General features: G+C 42.5%; 1 protein-coding gene and 1 long non-coding RNA gene across 4 annotated transcripts in view; one reads left to right on the top strand and one right to left on the bottom strand.

Annotated features, from left to right (window-relative positions):
• The first annotated feature begins 940 nt into the window (after positions 1-940).
• Positions 941-4,968, top strand: LOC113619958 (uncharacterized). The gene is made up of 2 exons (XR_003432601.1): positions 941-1,169; positions 4,802-4,968. It is a non-coding gene; the product is annotated as an uncharacterized LOC113619958 (long non-coding RNA).
• Positions 3,213-13,624, bottom strand: part of GNE (glucosamine (UDP-N-acetyl)-2-epimerase/N-acetylmannosamine kinase) — a 40,610-nt gene continuing 30,198 nt past the window's right edge. For 2 of the 3 annotated variants that reach the window (XM_027105515.1, XM_027105517.1), the window contains exons 8-12: positions 11,819-11,948; positions 11,229-11,450; positions 8,654-8,836; positions 5,926-6,042; positions 3,213-5,404 (exon numbers count right to left, since the gene is read on the bottom strand). In XM_027105515.1, the coding sequence (XP_026961316.1) occupies positions 5,169-5,404; positions 5,926-6,042; positions 8,654-8,836; positions 11,229-11,450; positions 11,819-11,948 (888 nt within the window). In that variant the 3' untranslated portion in view covers positions 3,213-5,168. The remainder of the gene's footprint in view (positions 5,405-5,925; positions 6,043-8,653; positions 8,837-11,228; positions 11,451-11,818; positions 11,949-13,624) is intronic. The other variant, XM_027105516.1, reaches the window with a different exon arrangement.

Genomic DNA, 13,624 nt, shown 5'->3' with positions numbered 1-13,624 from the left:
CCTTCATCTAGACCTTGCTGGCCAGTACAGTAGCCACAGGTGGCTATTTAAGTCAATCAGAATTAAAAATACAATTCTAGCCCCTAGCTCCATTTCATATGCTCTGTGGCCACATGTAGTTAGGTAGCATTCGGACTGCACAGGGCAGATTATAGAACATTTACATCATCATAGAATGTTCTGGACCACACTGATCCACACAATAGGTGCCTGTAGGAGACTGTGTTCCATTCAGGCATCAACACATTCATTATTTGCTCTCAGAACCTATCACATTTTAGGTGATGGTTCGAGTGACTGATAAAGCTGTATTTCAGAAATCTGCTATTAATGGTTACCTGATACTAGTCCAAGTTGGAGATTGATGTAATGCCACATTCAGGAGGTGGAGCAGGGGTAGGTCTTGCCATTGCCGAGAAGGAAAGTCCACCATCTCTATGGTAATTATGTCTGGAAGGGAGAGGAACATTTACTTTTCTGCCTACCTTCCCCTCTCCAAGCGTCTTAGTTGGGCATTCCTTGATCTGGCCCGCATTTCTGGCCTCTTTGCTATTCCTCCCCTTTAGCCACCTCTGCTTGCAATCAAGCAATCACTTGCTGTTGTTCACCAACCATTAGTTGCTCCTGGGCCTTGCTTAATGCCCTTGAAAATGTTGAAATCTGGTTTAAGAACTAGCTGAAAGGCCACCTCCGTAATGCCTTTCCTTTCCCCTGAGCTCCCATGGCCCTCTACGTGCAACAGCTTACCTTTTGATATTGTCTTGGTGTCATTTGGACTTGTCTTGCCTCCCACACAGGATGGGCTTCTTGAGGGTGGATGTGGCCGTTAATCAGATGTCAGTAAAGTCTGACTTTCTCGAAATCAAGAGGTGACTGGATAATATGACAAAAGTAATGCTATATGCATCCAAGGCTAGGTTGTAAAAGGCAACACAGCTTACGGCTGGTTTGTTGGAACACACAAGCTGGTAGTCCTTGAGCCACCATGTAAAAAGTTCTACAATCCTGAAGCCACCATGCTATGAGGAAGCCCAAATCAACCAACGTGGAGAGACCTGGAAACTACAAGCAAAGAGAGATGCATGGCCAGCCCTATTCCAACCTCCTATTCCAGCTCCAGCCACTGTCTAACTGCACGTGCATCTGATGCCCTGAGTCGGAATTGCCAGGTAAAGCCTTTCCAAAATTCCTGACCCACAGAAACCATGAGAGAAAATGATTACCGTGTAAGCCTCTTAAGTTTTGAGGTGGCAGTAGTAGCTTTGGATTGTTTCTAATGCCTACATTACTCACATGGGGCTTCATAAAAAGGAAGGAGTTGGTTCAGAAACTCAGTGAGTGCTCAGTATTTAGTTTCAAACCTCTTTCTTGGGACCACTTTGATTTTTATGTCAAATTTTAAATGGATTCAACATAGTATTGGAAGTACTAGCCAGAGCGCTTAGGCAAGAAAATAAAAGGCATCCACGTTGGAAAGGAAGAAATAAAACTGTCACTATTTGCAGATTACATGATTTTATATATAAAAAACCCTAAAGACTCCACCAAAAACCTGTTACTAATAACTACTAATAAATGAATTACGTTGTAAGATACAAAATTAGTATACAGAAATTTGTTGCATTTCTGTACACTAATAACGAACTATCAGAAAGAGAAGAAAACAGTCCCGTTTACAATTACATCAAAAAGAATAGAACACCTAGGAATAAGTATAACCAAGGAGGTGAAAAAACTGTACACTGAAAAGTATCAGACACCGATGAAAGAAACTAAAGACAGACCCCAAGCTCATGGATTGGAAAAATTAATAAACTCAAAATGGATTAAAGACTTGACTATAAGGCCTGAAACCATAAAAATCCTAGAAGACACAGGCAGTATAAGCTCCCTGACATCAGTCTTGTGATGATTTTTTTGGATTTGATGCCAAAAGCAAAGGCAACAAGAGCAAAAATAACTGGGACTACATCAAACTAAAAAGCTTCTGCACAGCAAAAGAAACCATCGACAAAACGAAAAGACAGCCTACTAAAAGGGAGAAAATATTTGCAAATCATACATACAGTGAAGGGTTCATATCCAAAATATGTGAAGAATTCATACAACTCAATAGCATAAAAACAATCCAATTTAAAAATAAGAGGATTTGAATAGACATTTATCCAAAGAAGCCAAACAGCTGGCCAATGGGTAAATGAAAAGGTGCTCAACATCACTAATCACCAGGGAAAATGAAAATCAAAACCACAATGAGATACCACCTCACATTTCTTAGAATAGCTGTTATCAAAAAGACAAATAAGTGTTGGAGAGGAGGTGGAGAAAGGGAACCCTTGTGCACTGCTGGTGGGAATGTAAACTGGTGCAGCCACTATGGAAAACAGAATGGAGGTTCCTCAAAAAATTATAATGAAATTCCCATATGATCCAGCAATTCCAGTTCTGGGTATTTATCTGAAGAAAACACAAACATTAACTCAAAAAGATATATGCACTCTTACATGCAGCATTATTTACATAGCCAAGGTAATGGAAACAACCTAAGTGTCCATCAGTGGATGAATGGATAAATAAAATGTGTAAATATATATGACAGAATAGTATTTAGCCATTAGAAAAAAAATGAAATCTTGCCATTTGTGAAACATGGCTAGACCTTGAGGGCATTATGCTAAGTGAAATAAATCAGACTGAGAAAGACAAATACTGTATGATCTCACTTATATGTAGAATGTTAAAAAAACAAAACCAAGCTCAGAGAGAACAGATCGGTGGTTGCCACAGGTGGGGGTTTGGGAGGTGGGGAGTTGGGAGGTGGGGAGTGGGTGAAGAGGGTCAAAAGGTACAAACTTCCAGTTATAAGTCATGGGGATGTAATGTACAGCATGGCGACTATAGTTGATAATACTATATGGCATATTTGAAAGTTGCTATGAAAGTAGATCTTAACAAGGGAAAAAAACTCTTAACTATGTATTGTGACGATATTAGCTAGACAGTGTGGTGATCATTTTGCAATATATATTTTAAAGTTATATAACAATGCTTTCTATTAACAAAGTTTTTTGGTGGGGTGGTTGTTAAATCAATATTAAATGCCTTAAAGAAGTTATATGACCTTCAGAAAGTAAGGAGCACAACAAATCTCTTTTGGGAAGGGGAATGCTTTTAGCTAATGAGCTAATTAAGAACAAAACAAAATACAGAAATGGCAGGATTTCCACAAGGAAATACATTTATTTTTTTAGAATTTGGCTCAGAACAGTAAAATAAAAATATTTACATTAAAATAAATTAAGATGTGATCATTTAGCTATATGTAATAATTATGTTGGAATATATTAGCCTTTCCATGAATTTAATAAAAACTAAGATTTGGTTTTAGATTCAATACCATCCTTCCAAATATTTGGTATGAAACTTGGTAGCAGTGCAACTGTCTGGTGTATGCAGTGGTTGTAGGTTTTATCAAAGAACAGCTGATGCCCCTTCACGGTATACCGACCCGCCCCAGACACTGATGGCCAAGCCAACTAGCTTCCTTCCCAGGAATCAACCAGGACCTGGAGATTATTTCAGAGCTGACAGAGTTCTAAGAATCAGCCAACCTAGCTTTTCACATTAACCCACCAGGAAGGAAGTAATTCAAATGCAAACTTGATTCCTTCATTTTATATGTGAACACAGAAATAATGCTGTAGAAACCTTCAGGTTTTCCTAAAATAATAAACAATCTGAAAAACATATGCATGTCCTTTTTAAGGTCATCTAAAAGTACCCATAAAAACCTGTCACTAGACCAAATACTGTGCTGGCAAAATTACCACAGCATACAGGAATATTTTATTAAATTCACCACTGAGAGATAGTGTCAAGGATGAATCGATTCATTTGCTAATAAGATATTCTTGTGAAAGCTCTTGGTAGCCTGGAATAAATTAGAATATATTTGCACTTTGGAAGTTTTTGATATGAAGAGAGGTTTGTGTGGCTTAGCAGAAAAAACACAGAGGGACCTGGGTCAAACCCTGTCTTTAAGACTCATTAGCCACGCGGCTTTAGGCACACCACTTGACTTAGTTTGGGGTTCTATAAAATGGGAATTAAAACACCTACCTTACTGGTTGTGAGAATTTAGAATAATGCATATGAAGCACCAAGTTCAGAGCCTGGCACACAGTAGGCACTTAATAAATGGTGGCTATCAGTATTTCTTCCAGGTTGAAATTAATAGCAAGAACCTTGGCCTTTGTTATCTTGACACCAATTCGAGCGTGCAATCTTATTTAGCCAGAATCCAGATTTCACAGATGTGGGCTCTAGGTATGACACACAACAAACACTGCCTTAATCAACACTCCAGGGTCATATTCAACGTAGTATGAAAAGCTATTGAAGGGAGAGGTGTCTGCTTGTCAGTAGCAAGGATCCTTCTGGGATGGTTAATCTTTCAGAGGCTGTAAGTCCTAGTGGCTTCTCAGCTGGCCTTAAGAAGATAAGGACAAGGTCACTAAGGCCACTGTAATTCAGATCCCTGATCTAAAGTTGCTCAAGATTCTGAGAGAGTAATAGCAAATAACATCTTTCAACAAGTAATGTTTGGGGGTGAGAGATACATACACCTGATGTCCTGATCGTGGCCATGGTTTCATAGGTATATATATGTCAAAACTCAACCAAGTTGTGCACTTTAAAAAATACCTCAATAAAACTGCTTTAAAAAGGTTTTACTTAAGCCCTTCATGGTGAGATTTCCTTCTGTTCCCTGACTGGATCCCTTTCTGTGTTCTGAACTTAGGGTCAGAGGAGGAAGGATTAATAATCCAAACTCCAGTATCAAGGTCACACCCCAAGCAAGGCCTGCAGGTCTAAGTGGTACATCTAGTAAGCAGAGTCCTAAGGCTTCCTCGGCTACTACTGTAGCTCCTTTTGGCACAGAAGATTGTGACAAGGTTTGAGCTGAAATGACCGCACAAGGAGCAGCATCTACAAAAACGGGTTGGGAAAAGTGACTCTGGAAGAGACTAAAAGCAAAAACTCTGCCAAAGTTGCCTGCCAAATAAATTGAAATACCAAATTTGCCTTTTAAGAAATGCTCATCTAGAAGACAACCTGATTCTGCCAAGGAGCTCTTGAATCTCGGTCCACGTCCACTCTTCGGAGGACTAGTAGATCCTGCGAGTCGTGTAGTCCAGAACCATGCTGGCCGCGCCGAGCAGGGCGGGTTCCACCAAATCCGAAACCACCACGTCCACGTCCTGAACCGAGGACAAGGCTTGCTGGCGGATGACGTCTTTGACAGTGTGGATATAGTGACTGGCTAGGACTCCAGAGAGGATCACAAGGGAAGGATTCATAGTGTGGAGGATGTTCACAACCGCAAGACCCAACGCTGTTCCAGCTACAGGAAAACAAAAATTAAAAACAAGTTTTCGGGGAGAGAGCCAAATCCAAAGTCAAAGAGGAAGGTGGAAAAGAGCACCAGCCAGGAATAGTTCGTTCACACTACCTCATGGAAGCAGTACTTTTAAAGCTGTTTATATGATTTATCCTTAATATGAAAAAATGATTATGTGATACTTTGAAATGAAAAGAGCTGGGTATAAAACTGTACATATACTATACTATATGATCTCAACTATGTAAAAAAAAAATAGACTGGAAGGAAATGTTAATAGTTGATATCTCTGAACAGTAAAACTAAAAGATACTTTTCCTTACTCTCCTGTATTTCTCTAAATTTCCAGAAAATGAACAAGTAGTTTTTTCATAGTTGTAAAACAAAACAAAAACCTGTTTAAAAAGGCAACACTGCCAAATACCTTGAACAGTAAGTAGGAAAATTACCTCTGCACTGGTCCTGAGGGCTGGGCATTTGTCGGAGCCCTGGGCTGTCAGAGCTGCCCAGACCCGCGTGCTCACCTGTTCTCAAGATGCTCTGGGCCTTTGCATTGCCAAGTTTCGCAGCTTGGATGAGATGGAGTGCGCCCACAGCTTCGTCTTTTGGCACTGACATCCCTTCCACCAAGAGCTGGTCTTCTGTTTGAGCAGAGGTGAGAAGGAGAAGCAGTCATTCATGAGCTTCGGAAGGCCAAGCTCATAATTATGCCTGTGGGCGGCAAGCCTCCAAGTGGGAAGATGATAATCTCTTTTCACATTTGCAAAGCTTTTTATCATTCGTAAATATCCATATACATTTGCCAGAGGGCTTTGCTGCCTGCTTATACATCATCCAGAACTTCTCTAACTGGAAATCCTCAACTCTGACCAGAGCCTCCTTCACTTCCCCCTTCCATATTAAACAATCTTGAAGTGTTTTTTTCCCCCAAAATTACCAGAACTCCTCTGCATTCATCTCCTCCCTTATCTATGCCAGATGCAAGGCTGCATTATTTGCCAGTGACCCACAGTGGCAGGAAGGCACAGCACCTCAGAAACGGACAGACCTGGGTTCAGCTGTCAGCTCTACCACCACGGGCTGCACTACCCTGCCCATGTCACCTCCACGTGTTTCTCTTCTAAGACTGGGGTAATGATACCTACCCTAGCAGGATTCCTTTAGGGATTAAATGAGAAAATGGACTTAAGTACTCAAGTTAAGTGCTGGCCAGAGTAAATGCTAAATGAATGGTAGATATTTCTGTAGTTATCTGTAGTCCTTGACTTTCTGCCCCTCACACTGCCAGCCACCAACCCAGATTCAAACTCCTTCCTCATCTGCTATTACTTGGGCTCTGATGGGAGAAAATCCCAACCAAGCAGACGGTTACCTAGACACCAAGTGGTGGTCTCCTGTCTTCCAGGGGCCCTCACAGCTGCTCTGGCCACTCTCTCCCATTCCCGTTCATTGCCCTTCTCAGCCTTCATCTCCTCAGACCGTCTATCCCAGCTCCCGCCACCAAGAGATTTCCCCATTTCTGACCTCTCAGATAAAGGATGCCTCCAGGTAGAACTCCCTTACTCCTCTGCCCCGGCTTATAAACAGGTCTGTGTTCGCAAATCCCGCTGCTCTCCCTCTCTCGCCCCTCCACCAGGGCTTCACAGCTCATCTCTCCCTCTCTCCCCAGGGGCCTTTTTGTAAGGGCTCCTCCACCCTTCCCCTCCTGCGTTCTCAACCCTCACTTCTGCTCCTACTCAGGGTAGTTAGGCTTCTGCTCCCACTTGACTGAACTTCTTTAAGATATGCATTTACCCCCATGGGGGCAAAAACTGGTTCTTGTGGGCAAAAAAATTCTTACTCTTTTTATACAGACAGTAACAACAGATAAACAATGTATCTGTGGTATTAAAGTTTCATGGGGTTGAATGATTAGGAAAAATTGTCTAAACATTTAGGCTCCTTAGTGGGGGGGGTGTTGATAAAAATGAGACTGAAAAATAAACACTGTTTTCAGGGCTTCAAATGATGTCCTTCCTCAGGGTCAAAGCCAATTAACTTTCTGGTTTCCTCTTACTCAGCACTTGACACTACCCACTACCCTCCCTGAAACACTCCCTTTTTGGTTCCTGTGACTTTACCCTTTCCTGGTTTTCCTCCCTGCCCTCAAGTGCTGACATTTCACAGGATTCCACCCTGGACTTTCATCTCACTGCAAGTCTCATTCACAGGTTTAATGGCCACCTCAGTGCCCATGATTCCCAATCCTGACTTCAGTCCTGTCCCCTCTCCTGAGCATCAGACCCCTGCAGCCAGCTGCCTCCTGCACGCTCCCACCTGCATGTCCCACTGGTTCCCAACCGTCAGCTTCTGCCAAGCCCTGTTCCTCCTCTCATGTCCCTACCCCCAAAGGTGTCCACCCAGAAAACTGGAAGTCACTCTAGAACTGTCCCCCTTAAAGCCAGCCTCCATTCAACTACCATTTTCCTGCTAGAAAAAAAAAGTGTGGTGAAAAATCTAAAATTTGGATCTATGTCTTTACCCTAAAATTTTTCAGTGGTTTTTCCATTAGCTGCTGGTCCTGGCTTACCTCTTGCTACACTATACCCTGCCTTGCCCTTATGCACCAACACCACTGTTTCCTATGCTTGGAAATGCTCCCTGGCTCATCCAAACTTGCCTCAATAATTCTGTTTACCCTCTTGACTCTCAACTCCCAGGACAGCACCCTAACGCTCCCTTCCCTGTATGGAGAGGGCGGGGAGGGAACACTGGTGTCCTTCCTATATGCATCTATGTTCCTTGGCCATCGTTCTCATTCCACTTGACACACCATGTTGTAATGATATTAAACGACTCCCTCTTGAATTAGACTAGAAACCATCCTGACATTAATAACATGTCCAGAAATAGGTGTAATTCAAATAAACCTCTCAGTTGAAAAACTGTAATATGTTCATCCATTTAATTCTCCATTAAAATCTCTATTAAGTACCCAACCTGTGCTAGGGGCTGAGAAGGCAAAAATGAAAGACATCTCCCCTGCTATCCTGGAGCTCAAGACCCCGGCCCTCCCAGTGCTGGAGAGGAAGGGTATTAATACGGGTCAGGACCAAGAAGACTTTGAGCTGCAGTATGTGGAGCCCTGATTTTCCTCTAGGGAGTGAAAAGGTTAAAAGTTCTGGTGTCAGCGTTCAGCTCTCTTTGGAATATCTACTTTGAAGTACTTGTCTACCATTTGGCTATTTAATTCCTCAGGTGAAAGAAACCGACCATCATGTAGCTTTTTTGCTTCCCTCTGCAAGGCCATTCCAGAGGCATATGCTTCAATACACCCATGGCTTCCACAGGAACAGTCAGGCCCATCCAGGGACACCACAATGTGGCCAAGCTCTGCAGCGCAGAAGGAGCTGCCATGGATCAGTTCATGCTGATGGATGATCCCCCCGCCAATTCCTATAGTGAGAGACGACAATCACTGAAGTGGCTCTGCACCTGAAACAGAAAACTGCTATGGCAACGCCTCCTCTGTTTAGCAAAGCTTTGGAATGTGAGGTTCTATATGGTGCCTACTTTCCTAGATAGCTGAAATTTACTAAGTACCAAAGCTTTACCTGGAATCATTTTGTATGGAAATATTTTTAGCTGATCCTCCAATGCCCTGTGTTGCATCTCCTTGGCTCACTATGATTTCAACTTGGTTCTCACCAAGGCCTTCTCCAACACTCAAGTAAGAGCCTAGTAGCCATGCACACACAGTTGCCCAGAAGCAGCTGTCAACCAAGGAGAGACAGGAGCCAGCAGATTAAGTGGACAACTCTGGGTAGATTTCAACCCCCACTGTCCTCAAGGCAACTTTGATAATACATCCTCTAATGGCTCCCCTGCTCTGTCCCACTCTTCCCACTCCCTCACTCCTGCTTCTCAGAATCACCTCCAAAATAAAATACCCACACTGAACTCCTTGTCTCAGGCTCTGCTGTGGGAGAAACCCAAGATAAGACAATCTTTCTGAAAGGTTTCATACACTACCTGCTTTTTTTTTTTTTTTTTTTTTTTTTTTTTTTTTGCAGTACGCGGGCCTCTCTCACTGTTGTGGCCTCTCCCGTTGCGGAGCACAGGCTCCGGACGCACAGGCCCAGCGGCCATGGCTCATGGGCCCAGCCGCTCCACGGCATGTGGGATCTTCCCGGACCGGGGCACGAACCCGCGTCCCCTGCATCGGCAGGCAGACTCTCAACCACTGTGCCACCAGGGAAGCCCCCACCTGCTTTCTTAAACAGAGAATATGAAACATGGTTTTGCCTCTTCATAATGCCACCATGTCTAAAAATCTATGATTCAATAATTTTGAATATCGATGAGTACTTTTTGTTACGGAGTTGAGGAGCTAGTAAGGGGTAAAGGGCGTTTTGCTTTAATAGGGTCTGCATTTTAGAGTTGTCCTGCCATCTCTTACTTCTTGTGGCACCTACTCATCAACCCTCACTCCTCTAATTTGCAGGTTATTACTGCTCTGAACTAGGAAATGATATCCAAGCTTGCTAAAACTGTGTCCGAGACTAAGAGAAGTGCATGAGCTCAGCATTAGGGAGGTAGTATAACGTGGAGTTTAAGAGCACACACAGTTTTATACATATTAGGATAGCGCAGGGAACTCCACTGTACAGTAGAAACACAACATTGTAAAACAGCTATACCCTAATTAAAAACAAAAAAAAGAGCACGCACGGTTTGAAGTTAGGCATATGTGGGACCAAGTGCTGCCTCGAACACTGACTACCTGAGCCCGTCTTCTCATTTAAAAAAAAAATTGGGGGCTTCCCTGGTGGCGCAGTGGTTGAGAGTCCGCCTGCCGATGCAGGGGACACGGGTTCGTGCCCCAGTTCTGGGAAGATCCCACATGCCGCGGAGCAGCTGGGCCCGTGAGCCATGGCCGCTGAGCCTGCGCGTCCGGAGCCTGTGCTCCGCAACGGGAGAGGCCACAACAGTGAGAGGCCCGCGTACCACAAAATAAAACAAAACAAAACAAAACAAAACAAATTGAGACATCAGCAAAAGTGGCAGAGTAGGGAACTCCAAAAGCCCATCCCTTCACTAAAGCAATGAACAAACTGGCAAAAACTGTCAGAATCGAGTTTTTTGGAACTCTGGAAACTAACCAAAACCTTACAACAACCAGGGGAACAATTAATCAAGAAAAAACCGGCTGAATCTTAGTAAGAGATTTCTGGCATTTTCTGGTCCCATCACGCCCACCCCTCACCCCCCAGTTTGGCGATGGCCTAGAATAATAGCCTACATTGCCAGTACAGATGGCAATATGGAGAGAGCAGAATGAACCTTCTTCTCAAAGAATTGTGGTGGTTTGTTTTGACCTGCTTGGTGGCTCCCAGAGGACCAGCTCAAAGGGCTTGCCTTTATCTCACCTACCCCAGAACTTTCCCAGGGCTGAGGGGGCTATCCAGGGGGCACTCACCAAAAACATTTAAAGGCAAAATATAGTTATTAGTCTCTACTGCCTAGGGCAATGGACAACAGTTGTGACAAACAATATACTAACCAAAGAGAGTAGGAGGAAATCCTGGAGAATGAGCAATGAGAAGCTTTGGGGAATAAGGGCTTTGAATAGCTCAGACGATTCCTGGGAAGTTAGAAGGCCAATGCATGCACAGGGCGGGGCACATGCTCAGAAAAGACCTGGGCGGGCCCTCACTCTCACCTTCAGGCTCTACTCAAGCAGGAAGTGAAGGTGAAAGCTGACTTGTAAACTGCCTGGCTGAGTGGTAAAGGCACGTGCCCCAACACACACCCTAGCTCCTGAAGCAGCCATCTCTACTCCTCTTACCTGTGCCTGTGATAAGTGTCACAAAGTTTTCAAGGCCCTTTCCTTGGCCAAATTTCCTTTCTGCAAGGGCAGCACAGTTGCCATCATTGTCTACCCATACGGGGAGATGCAAAGTGTCAGACAGGGGGGTCCTGAGATCCACAGAGTTCCACTCTTGAATCAGTTTGGTTGAATGCAGCACAATTCCTTCCCGAGGATTTACACGGCCACCTGTGGAAATGCCTGGGCTCCACCACAAACACAAGGAAAATGATTCTAATGAGCAATCTCAGAAAAGTGTGCTGACTTTCTGGGCTTGGAACACTAATTCACCCAAGATCTCCTAAAACAAACATTACCAAGGACTGCAAGGAAATGTAAGGCAGTTCTGAGCTAAATCTGTGGCTCCCCATAGGTTGACAGTTCCATCAATGCTTCTCTCACAATGTTTGTTGGGGTCCCAGGAAGGCCCCATGCTTGGGGCCCACAGACAGGACCTGGAACCATCTACACACAGGGCAGACAGTGACCTGATGTTCCATCATGCATCAGAACTCAGCAAACTGTACATTAAAATGAACATTGCTTAGGTATGTAATTTACAATCTCACCTACTCCCAAAATTCTGCAGTTCAGTTTTACAGCTTCTGCTGCAGCTTCTACACACATCTGTAGGATTAAATTAATCCTCTCTTCATAGGTTTTAGGATTGAACTGAGTATACTTCTTAACTATTTCACCCTGAAAGAGAAAAAACAGATCTGTCTCATGGGTCTCAGCTAAGGAGCATACACTGAATCTTTGACCTTTTTCACAATAAATCAGACATTACTCTAGGACAGTACTGCAGAGTCAGATGACTGCTGGGGAAGGGATCCACTGTCTGGCTTGGGCCAGCCCTGGGATACACTCAGGTAGTTTCCTGGGAAGACAACCTAGCATATGGCCGTTGAAGCAATGACAACTCCACAGCCAACCAGATGGGCCCTCTCTTAAACATAAGGTGAATGTTGGCTAATCTGAATCGTCATTAGAAGGTCATTTTTAACTCTTTCAGGTTGACAAAATTTCCTTGTTTAAATACTGAAGCAACTAAATAAATATCCTAAGTCATTAAGCTTTAATCATCTGCCATAACTGAAGTCAATAATGGTATGGAACCATGATGTTTAAATTACTGTGCTTAGTGATATGTTTTAATACCAATCAGGGACAGTCCCTCCTAATTATTCTTGTTTTTAAATTTCTTTGCTCTTCTCACTTGTGTATTATTTTAAGTAAATTTCAGAATAATGTGGTTAAACTTTAAAAAGCCTCACTGAAATTGACTAGAATTACGTTAAACTCATAATTCAATTTGGAAAGTGCTGACATTTAAAAAAATACTCAGCACTCCTAACCAGGATATTTTTCAAGCCTTTATATTTTAAAGTTTTTAGATTTTCTTTTTATAGATCATATAGTTTTCTGGTTTAGGAAACCAGAAAACTTTATTTTATAAGTTCTGTTGTTCTAAATAGGATCACTTTTTCCATTCTTCTGTTATTAATGGATTTTTGTCCATTTACAAGGGTTAAAGCTGTCACTAATGACTGTCATTAAAAATAAACCTAGTTGTGCTTCTCCGCCTTCACTGTGCATCAGAATCACCTGGGCAGCTTTGAACAAATATTGATGCCTAGTCCCTACCCCCAGAGACTGGCATCTAACTAGTCTGGGGTGGGAGCCAGGCATCCATATATTTTTTAAAGCTTCCAGGTAACACTAATGTGCAATCAGGGTTGACAAATACTCACCTACAGAAAAATTCAAATCTTTACCTACAATTTCATATAAGTAAAAAGGTATTGATATTTATATATTTATCATATCTAGCCATTTTACTCAATTGTGTTATTCTACAAGCTTGTTGGTTTATTCGTATTGTCTATAACATTTTTTGTTTTACCCTGTCCACAATCGCCATTTTTGCTATTCGTTCCTTGCTTTATTCCCTTCCTAACTTTGAGAATTATGTTAAATGGTGCAGAAAACATCCTTCTTTTCCACTTGATTTTAATAGGAATAGCTATAGAAATGCCGCTACAGAGGGTGTTCACCATTGATATGGAATATATCTTTATGTTAAGAAAATATTTTTCTATTAATACTTTTTAAAGAGTATTTATAAAGGAGTCTTTGTCTTCACTAAAATTATGTTTTGTTTTGCTTTTATTTGATCTAAACAACTTTGTATTTAAAATCCTCTGTATTTCTCATGGATTCCTGAAACTTCACACATCTACAATGCTTCAAACAAAGATTTTTCTGTTAGGTTTATTCTTCCTTGTTAAGTCATCAGAGATCTTTTTTTTTTTTTTTTTTTGCGGTACACGGACCTCTCACTGTTGTGGCCTCTCCCGTTGCGGAGCACAGGC

Source organism: Aethalodelphis obliquidens, unplaced genomic scaffold (assembly GCF_003676395.1).
Source record: "Aethalodelphis obliquidens isolate GAN/ISIS:26980383/991018 unplaced genomic scaffold, ASM367639v1 scaffold7, whole genome shotgun sequence".
In the NCBI taxonomy this organism is placed as follows: Eukaryota; Metazoa; Chordata; class Mammalia; order Artiodactyla; family Delphinidae; genus Aethalodelphis; species Aethalodelphis obliquidens.
Note: the sequence above shows the minus strand (reverse complement) of the source record. Positions and strands in the feature narration are given on the sequence as shown.